This window comes from Papilio machaon, chromosome 10, assembly GCF_912999745.1.
Source record: "Papilio machaon chromosome 10, ilPapMach1.1, whole genome shotgun sequence".
Lineage (NCBI taxonomy): Eukaryota > Metazoa > Arthropoda > Insecta > Lepidoptera > Papilionidae > Papilio > Papilio machaon.
The window spans coordinates 7,361,081-7,371,440 of NC_059995.1; the positions used below are offsets into that span (position 1 = coordinate 7,361,081).

At 33.8% G+C, this 10,360-nt stretch overlaps 1 protein-coding gene across 1 annotated transcript; it reads left to right on the forward strand.

Annotated features, from left to right (window-relative positions):
- The first annotated feature begins 176 nt into the window (after positions 1-176).
- On the forward strand, positions 177-10,186 carry LOC106718029 (dynein axonemal assembly factor 5). Its single transcript, XM_045679687.1, has 12 exons — positions 177-916; positions 1,442-1,625; positions 2,227-2,444; positions 2,815-2,972; positions 3,446-3,649; positions 6,742-6,892; positions 7,293-7,457; positions 7,946-8,137; positions 8,452-8,600; positions 9,056-9,248; positions 9,609-9,800; positions 10,020-10,186. The coding sequence occupies exons 1-12, from the start codon at positions 280-282 to the stop codon at positions 10,148-10,150; spliced, it is 2,574 nt and encodes an 857-aa protein (XP_045535643.1). The 5' UTR covers positions 177-279; the 3' UTR covers positions 10,151-10,186.
- Positions 10,187-10,360: the final 174 nt, after the last annotated feature.

Genomic DNA, 10,360 nt, shown 5'->3' on the forward strand with positions numbered 1-10,360 from the left:
TGTTTTGGTACAAAAAGTTTCACACAAAATTATGATTTTAAAAAACATTCCAGATTTAAAAATTAGCTCATTATCGTAATCAAATTTTTAAAAACTGACATTTAACAGATTTAAATAAAATGTGTATCTTTTAAAATTTTAATTTTGGCAATATAATGTTAAATGTCATTGTCACGTTGTCATGGAAACATCATGTGTTTATCAATATTTCACAATATTTGAATTTTTTATTATTCAATTGTTTAGTCGATGTTAAACTTGATTTGAATACGATTGAAGATGTCGTCTCTCATGCCGGAACTAAAAAGTAACCCGAAAGGGGTACTAGAACCGTACATTACGACTTTACAAAGTGAGTCAAAATTAGCGAGGAAACAAGCCTTTCAGAAAATAAATTATGAGATTTTTGAGAATCCAGTAAACGAAGGTTGTGATTTTAATGTTATATTTCCTGAGATATACGCTTATGTGTTGAAAGGATTTTCCGATGCTTCGGAAGGATGTAGGGAAATGAGTATCTTGATTATCTCAAATTTCATTGAACATTTGCCACTCAATGATTATTATTTGACATACATATTACCTGTGATAGTTCGGCGCATTGGCTGCGCAGAGATTGTTGAAGATTCAGAAGAAGTTCGCCTTTTACTAATAGAGTTAGTTCATAAAATATTAATTAAATATAAAAACACCCAGCTTCTGACATCTTTCTTTAATGATTTCACTAGTATTTTAACGAAGACGAGCACAGATCCATTTCCTAAAGTGAAACTGGAAGCGTGTGAATGTATTATTTTGTTATCTAAAATTATAAATAGAGAATTTCATTTTCAATGTGAAAGTTTCATTAAGCCAGTGTTATCAAACTTTGCACATCAGCATTTCAGAGTTCGTGTTGCTGCAATAAGAGCTATAGGTAAGTTAAAGAATTTAGTCACCATCATCATCATCTCCTGGTCTTTTTCCCACTCACATAGGGTTGGCACACAAGGTTTTATAAACCTTAAAGTTTTGGCTTAAGTTCTTACGGCCGGCCGCCTGCCTATCGCCAACCTACTTGGGAGGGATATCTTAAAAATAAATATAATATAAACTAAATAATACAAAATTACTTCTAAAAATACACCAAAAATAAAAATTAGTAATAAAACATTGTAAATATCTTCATGTTCTTGTCTTGATAATCATCCCGTCCTGTCTTTCAAAACATTATTCACTCCAAAAGATGAGGTTAATCTGGTAATTCAAAGTGGCAGAATATTTACATTATCAAGTGTTAGTTCCTTTTTTTTTCCATTTAATTTAAGTTAAAAAAATTTGCATTACAACAAAAAAAAGTTCTGGTCTTACTATATCAGATAGAATGAAAACTTACTATTTGAATTAAATATATAATATTAAAGTGTTGCAATAATTTTAGCACATAAGTTAATATTTTCAGGTGCCATAGTTATAAGTGGTAATGCGAAATGTTTTGAACTATCTATAACACCGATGGCAGAGAAACTCTTTGACGAGAACACCCAAGTTCGATTACAAGTAACCCTGGAAGTTGGTAATTGGATGATGAAATATAAAGACCGATATTCTTTTTGGCATCGTATGATACCGCTAATGCTTACTAGGTTATTATAGTTTAAATAATTTATTGTTGATTAAATAAATCATCATCATCAACTCACTATACGTTCCCACCGAGGGGCTCGGAGCCTACCCTAAGTTAGGGGTGACTAGGCAAACTAATATCATTGAATTTTTTATCAGACATGTGCCTCACGCATCACGATGTTTTTCTTCGAAATTTAAAAACACATTGGTACATGGCGGGATTTAATCCCAGGACCTTCAGATTGCAAGTCAAGTGCTTAACCCCTGAGCCACCGACGCTCTTTACCGACCATTAAATAAATATGTAAAAACAATCTCAAATAACCGACTATGCCACCCTAAAGTTGACAAAAAATAACCCTTACCCACTAATTAGTTTTAATGGATGGGAATACATCATTGGTCGGTTTTTTTATGCTATGTTTATTTATTATTTATAATCATTTACATTATGGGAATTACTAGACTTACGTGATAATCTGTAATGAAGTTCGATTTACCGCCCCAATGGGTATGCCGCCTGCGTGCGGTGCACGCTTAGCACGTCCGGGTATGGCGGACCTGATTTGGTTTAATAAATATAATAATTAATAATAAATGTTGTACCAATTCCTCTAGTTTGAGTGATGTTATGGCTGATATAAGAACAACTGCGACAAAACTTTGGTCAGATATCGGACTTCAATATATGGAAGAAAATGAGGAAGATTTGAAAAAGAAATTGGACTTCCTTAAAGATGTACCGACACATTACCCCGATGTGAAGAGACCTAACTTTGGCTGCAGGTGTCTGGTACAGAGTAATATTGGCAAAATTGTACCTGCTATAGGGAAAGGTCAGTTAGTACATATTTTTAAACAAAATTACCAGGAGTTTTTTTTTAAACAATGAACAGGATTTTATTTTATTTGTCTTGTGTTGGGCTCATTATTGTGAAATGGCACTCTAAACTTTGTAACTTTAAATGGTGTCCAAAAATTCCTTGCACTGAGGAATTATATATAGTTGAAATCATAGTTTTGCAAAAAAATAGGTTATATTTTAATTTAATTACTTGTACAAGGCGCAGACAGCAAGGGGCCCAATCCCCCAATATTTAATTTTTTTTTTTAGCTTCCACAATAAATACACTTTTGTTTTGTATTTGAGATGTTGCAACAATAGTTTGATTAAAAAGCTATAGTCCTCACAAATTTTCTTTGTAGAAATGGATGGATGGCAATCTGACGCTCGCTTGCGGGTGGCGCAGCTGCTGTGCTGGCTGGTGCTGTGTGCGGAGGAGGGCGCTACGCAGCACGCAAACGCCATAGTCAAGATCCTGATGCGGGGTGCCGCCGATGAGGACGCACGCGTTGTTCTAGAGGTAAGTATACTATGATAAGCGGATGCATTTTGATTCCTCATGTCCTATAAGTTAGTTTGGATTTTATGTTATCGATCATTGAAGTGAAACTTCTTTATAGACGGGGGTACTAGAATTATTCTGTTTCGAAAAAGTATTACGGCCGTTGGAGGAAGATTTTTAATGTTGTTACTGATTCGTAGCTACTAACTGGTTCACTGATTTTGATTTTTTTTTGCAATTCGTAGCAACAATTGGTATGTGTTTCGATGGGTTTCATGAAAACACTCTTATTGCTTTAGACATTTGGCAAGTTTCTTAAGTCTATATGTTAATAAGAGATTTTTAAAGTGAATGCTTATATGAACTATAGTAAAGAATCCTTCACTTTCTAAAAATGCGAAAAATATGCACATAACTTTCGACACTTACCATAGGAATTATGTTAGGAGTCACGGTCATATTTATGCATTGTATTAACGGATGTCTTGTAGATAAAACGCGCCGCCGAATTGTTCGGTTACTTTATCATACCGGAGACGTGGTGGCCGCTGTTGGAGGCCGACGTGGACAGCTGGCCGGCGCTCACCGTTATCGCCAACATCCTCAAGGGCTCTAAGCCCGACCTAGTCAAGGGGAAAGTCATGAAGGAACTCTGCAAGGAGTTGGCTGATCCTGAAAGGTGCAGAGTTAGGAAGGTTAGGAAATGTTCTTTTACTAAAATAATCTACCTCCGTGAAGTTGGCCCCCTCACTTTAATTTTTTTAACTTTTTTTTACGCAAATCGTTTGAGAAGCGTTTGAGAGGATTTGAGAGAAAAGAAATATCGTTTGAGAGTTCCTACTTTCTCCGTAAAAACAATTTCAAATTCTAGTGTGAAGTTGGCCCCCTCACTTTACTTTTTTTTATTTTTTTCAATGCGAATCGTTAGAGAGTCGTTTGAGAGACATTAAGAGAAAAGAAATATCGTTTGAGAGTTTTTACTTTTTCTGTAATAAATATTTTAATTCTGGGCATCGAAAGTTACAAATCGATTTTCCTTTTTTTCCGAATTAAATATGCCAATCATGCACTTGGACGTTTCAAATTTATTGTGTAGGTAGAGAATGGCAAGAGAGTGATTGAGAGAAAAGAGAAATCGTTTGAGAGTTAATACTTTTTCTGAAATATATATTTCAATGTCGGAATCGAAAGTAACAAATCGATTTTCCTTTTTTCCGAATTAAATATAGCAATCATGCACTTAGACGATTCAAATTTATGGTGTAGGTAGGGAATGGTAATAGAGTGATTGAGAGAAAAGAGAAATCGTTTGAGAGTTAATACTTTTTCTGAAATATATATTTCAATGTCGGAATCGAATGTTACAAATCGATTTATTTTTATTTCGAATTAAATATGGCAATTATGCACTAAGACGTTTCAAATTTATTGTGTAGGTAGAGAATGCTTAGAGAGTGATTGAGAGAAAAGAGAAATAGTTTGAGAGTTAATACTTTTTCTGAAATATATATTTCAATGTCGGAATCGAAAGTTACCAATCGATTTTCCTTTTTTTCCGAAATAATTATGGCAATCATGCACTTAGACGTTTCAAATTTATTGTGTAGTTAGAGAATGATTAGAGAGTGATTGAGAGAAAAGAGAAATCGTTTGAGAGTTAATACTTTTCCTGAAATAAATATTTCAATTTCTGAATCGAAAGTAACAAATCGATTTTCCTTTTTTCCGAATTAAATATGGCAATCATGCACTTAGACGATTCAAATTTATGGTGTAGGTAGAGAATGGTAATAGAGTGATTGAGAGAAAACAGAAATCGTTTGAGAGTTAATACTTTTTTTGAAATAAATATTTAAATTTTTGAGATTTGTAAGTTTTTGAAAATCGATTTGTTACTTACGATTCCGAAATTGAAATATTTATTTCAGGAAAAGTATCTACTCTCAAACGATTTCTCTTTTCTCTCAATCACTGCCTAATCATTCTCTACCTATACAAAAAATTTGAAACGTCTAAGTGCATGATTGCCATATTTAATTCGTAATAAAAGGAAAATCGATTTGTAACTTTCGATTCCGACATTGAAATATATATTTCAGAAAAAGATTAACTCTCAAACGATTTATCTTTTCTCTCAATCACTCTCTAAGCATTCTCTACCTACACAATAAATTTGAAACGTCTTAGTGCATGATTGTCATATTTAATTCGTAATAAAAGGAAAATCGATTTGTAACTTTTGATTCCGACATTGAAATATTTATTTCAAAAATAGTATTAACTCTCAAACGATTTCTCTTTTCTCTCAATCACTCTCTAAGCATTCTCTACCTACACAATAAATTTGAAACCTCTTAGTGCAGGATTGCCATATTTAATTCGAAATAAAAGGAAAATCGATTTGCAACTTTCGATTCAGAAATTGAAATATTTATTTCAGGAAAAGTATTAACTCTCAAACGATTTCTCTTTTCTCTCAATCACTCTCTAAGCATTCTCTACCTACACAATAAATTTGAAACGTCTTAGTGCATGATTGCCATATTTAATTCGTAATAAAAGAAAAATCGATTTGTAACTTTCGATTCCGACATTGAAGTATTTATTTCAAAAAAAGTATTAACTCTCAAACGATTTCTGTTTTCTCTCAATCACTCTATTACCATTATCTACCTACACCATAAATTTGAATCGTCTAAGTGCATGATTGCCATATTTAATTCGGAAAAAAGGAAAATCGATTTGTTACTTTCGATTCAGAAATTGAAATATTTATTTCAGGAAAAGTATTAACTCTCAAACGATTTCTCTTTTCTCTCAATCACTCTATTACCATTCCCTACCTACACCATAAATTTGAATCGTCTAAGTGCATGATTGCTATATTTAATTCGGAAAAATGGAAAATCGATTTGTTACTTTCGATTCCGACATTGAAATATATATTTCAGAAAAAGTAATAACTCTCAAACGATTTCTCTTTTCTCTCAATCACTCTCTTACCATTCTCTACCTACACAATAAATTTGAAACGTCTTAGTGCATAATTGCCATATTTAATTCGAAATAAAAACAAATCGATTTGTAACTTTCGATTCCGACATTGAAATATATATTTCAGAAAAAGTATTAACTCTCAAACGATTTCTCTTTTCTCTCAATCACTCTATTACCATTCCCTACTTACACCATAAATTTGAATCGTCTAAGTGCATGATTGCTATATTTAATTCGGAAAAAAGGAAAATCGATTTGTTACTTTCGATTCCGACATTGAAATATATATTTCAGAAAAAGTATTAACTCTCAAACGATTTCTCTTTTCTCTCAATCACTCTCTTGCCATTCTCTACCTACACAATAAATTTGAAACGTCCAAGTGCATGATTGCCATATTTAATTCGGAAAAAAAGGAAAATCGATTTGTAACTTTCGATGCCCAGAATTAAAATATTTATTACAGAAAAAGTAAAAACTCTCAAACGATATTTCTTTTCTCTTAATGTCTCTCAAACGACTCTCTAACGATTCGCAGTGAAAAAAATAAAAAAAAGTAAAGTGAGGGGGCCAACTTCACACTAGAATTTGAAATTGTTTTTACGGAGAAAGTAGGAACTCTCAAACGATATTTCTTTTCTCTCAAACCCTCTCAAACGATTCTCAAACGATTTGCGTAAGAAAAAGTTAAAAAAATTAAAGTGAGGGGGCCAACTTCACGGAGGTAAATAATCTTGTATTAAAAAAAGTAACTCATCTTTGTGACAAATTGTTTTTTTTTTTTTTCCAGCCTAAATACCAAACTAATTTGGTACATGTGACGGAAGCTCTAATGTCTTTATGCGGACAGGACTGCGCGCCAGTATACGAAGACCTCTTTATTATCAACTTCACGGTGTACGCCATGCCTTACGATGACAAGATGCAGTTTATGGCTCTCTGTATGTTTTAGTATTTGGTATTTTGTCGTGCGTGTCAAAAAAACACCTATTCAAAAAGATTAAACGTTTTTGTTCTGGTGTTACCACATTAAAAATTCACGGTTAAAAGTTGGCTCAGATATTAACGGTATTGACTTCGTTTTTTTACGTTATTTTCTTATGTTGATGAAATATACATAAAAATGAACATAGGAAAAGTAAAGTAATAGTAGTTTGGCTCCGAATAAAATATTGGAATGCAAACTTTTTAGTCCAAAGAAACTAAAACTAAAATATTATCATGTGATCGTTTTGTAAAATAATTAGCTTTGAGTTTTGTGAACGAATGTTAGTTGAAGCTACAAGTTAGGATTAGTGATGCTGATTTGTTATCTTTAGTTTTTATCGTTTATTATTACAGCAAATTTAGACAAGCTGCGTCAGCTAGAAGATTGCGGGCGGACATTAACAACGTTGTACGATAGACATGTCCGTCGTATTCTGGTTGACATTACAAGCGACGCACTCACCTGGACTCTGCTTACCCCAGATCGCTGTTTGCTTGAATGTGTGATGCTTAACGCGGGTAAGATACACTGTGTAACCGTGAGTTTTCACTGCAGAAACATCTGTAGAAAAAATATACTTGTACTATGTTATGTTTTAATTTTTTTGATGGATAATTTGAACAGTAGAAACCTAATTTTTGAGATAATTCAAAAACTTATATAGCAATATATATCCTTATATATTTTCACATCATTAAATTTAGGGGTGAGTAAATTAAAAAAAAAATCGAGAAAGGGACAAAAAAATGCAAACCAATAGCAGCAAAGATGGATGGTTTCCATGGTAACGGTAATTCTCAGCCAATGGCGAAGGCCTTCGTTGTTATTTAAGCATTTGAATGACTGTTGCAATTGAAAGTTGTAAGCAATTTAGATAATAAAACAAAGTTTTTTCTGTGTAAGAAAACTGACAAAATGAAAAAGGTTAATGGCCGTTATGTAAGATGACGTTTTTCTGTTTACTGGTTAATCTAAATGAAGGATGTATCTGTACTCCGTTACTCAGGCTACGCTATGGGCAGTCAGCTGCACCTCCTGGCGCCCTTGCTGCGGGAGAGCCTGGCCACGCCGCAGGTGGACCCTGAGGTGAAACTGAAGGTGTTCACTGCACTCTCCACGGTGCTGCTGCGCCGACAGACTAACTTCAGCAAGTGTGACACTGACAAGTTGGAGTCCTTCCTCAACATTGTTATTGAAGGTATGTCTGACAAAAAATAAACTGTAAATCGTTCAGTCGTAATAGCGTAATCTTAATGGATTGACTGAACAAAAAACAGTTCATTTAAACTGTTTTTTTTAAATCTGTTTTCTACCCTTAGCTTAGCTTCAACAATAGTCAAAGTTTACTAGAGGTGCATTTAAAATCTATCAGATTTGTTAATTTTTTATCATTTTGTGCGTATCTGGTTGCTGAGTTGATTCTATTTTATTTTATTTTTATCGACGGAGCCTATTTTAAGTTTAAGCTATATTGTGTTTTATTATTATTATTTTTTTTATTTGTTATTTTAGAGATAATAGTGCCGAATCTAGTGTGGGCGCCGGGGCGCACGGCGGAGGCGATCCGTACTGCGGCGGCCGCATGTCTGTGCTCCGCGCTGCAGGACGACCCTCACACAGACCTCGAGGACAAGGGCGCTGACGGAGACGCTAATGATAAGGTCACTTTAATAGTTAAAAAGTTAAATAAATTATTGGTTTAATAAAAGTTTATGTTTTTCGAAATCAGCCACATAACTACTCGTAACCACTATCTGCCTGATTTATAACGATACAGTTCTGATTTAATATACAAAATAATATCACGTACTAGATATTTACTTAAATAACAACCTTCATTGCGAATTTTCTCTAGCTGTCATTATGACGTAACCTTAAAAAACGAAAAATTTAAATCAAAATATCTATTTTTGCGGCTTTCTCAGGTTGAAATTCTTTCAGATATTTGCTCCGCAACTAATTCTTATCGTTTTAAGATATTTTTCATGCTTAGACGCTATCATTTAGCCTCAACTATTTTGATGTATAGGCAGCTGCCATTATTCTTTCCCTAATATCTTATCTTCTATCTATCTTCTTATCCTATCTTTATAGATAAATCGTGTTTTGATTGTAGAAAGTGAAGTTATTCCCGAGCAAGGAATCTCTGGAGCCGCTCCTGGAGCGCGTGGTGCCGCTAGTGTGCGGTGCGGCGGACGACAACAGCGCCCTCACCCGCCAACACGCACTGCGCGCCCTCGCCTGCCTCGCCACACTCGCCACCGCACGGGGCTGCTTCACACCTCAACTGCTCCATAACATGTACTTTGGTTAGTTCTGCTACTTATTACCTTGTGGATCTTTTCAATTAATGCGATATCAGAAAATTAATTAATCAAAAAAAATATAGGAGAATATAAGTGTAAAGAAAATTAATTTATATTTAACGATTATAATCCGAATGTGAGTTCTGTTTTAAACGTTTTTTTTTTCGAATCCTTGTTTACTGTATTTATGTTTATTATATCGAAGAGGTATGCTGGCAACACTAATTACTTTAATTATTTGTAAACTTTGCGATTTTATATTTCATAGAAAAAATTAGCCTTTGATTATTTCAAGATTATTTAAGATTTGTAAATTTTTGTGATACTCCTAGATAGATGAAAAATGTTCTTATAATTTATCAGTGGTGTTGAAGCGTTTGGACGACAGCAGCGATAAGGTGCGTTCGTTCGCGGTCCGGACGGTACGCACATTGTTCTCTCAGCGGCCGCGCCCATACGACACTGTTGTGTTCGGAGCGCACGTCGATGCTCTTTACAGCGCCATGCTCATACACCTCGACGATCCCGACGAGGAATTCCGCAAAGAAATGCTCGGTATGATGTCCGAAAAACATGTACAAAACCAAAACTTATCTCCAATATCTTGGCGGTTAAGAACCGGAAAGATATTTGAAAAGACTTATACTAAGCTTATGTTTAAGTAAGCATTAAACTACAGTAAAAATCTATACATTAACATATTATTCTTCGAACATGAAAAGACTTAGTCACAATTCTAGATTTTAATAAAAATGTATGTTTCATTTATTTCAGCTGCTCTTATCGCTCTTAGCGACGTCGATCCTCAACTTCTTATTAAGAAAGTGAAGGCAAATATACATCTGTATAGAAACAAGGCCGCCTATGAGAGCCTTTCTAGTCATATTGAGAATATGTTGAAATAGATTTTCTGTTAAGTTTATTTTTGAAATTCAATGAATAAAGGCAATATTGTGTTTATTTGAAATGTTGTTTTTTTTTCTTTTAATAATAAGTACTACAAATCCTTACCACCATTATATATATTATATGTACGAATAAGGTAAAGGTTAACTTTATTTAATTATCGTTATTTATCTTTAATTATCGTCTTGAATTAAATAAAATTAATAGTT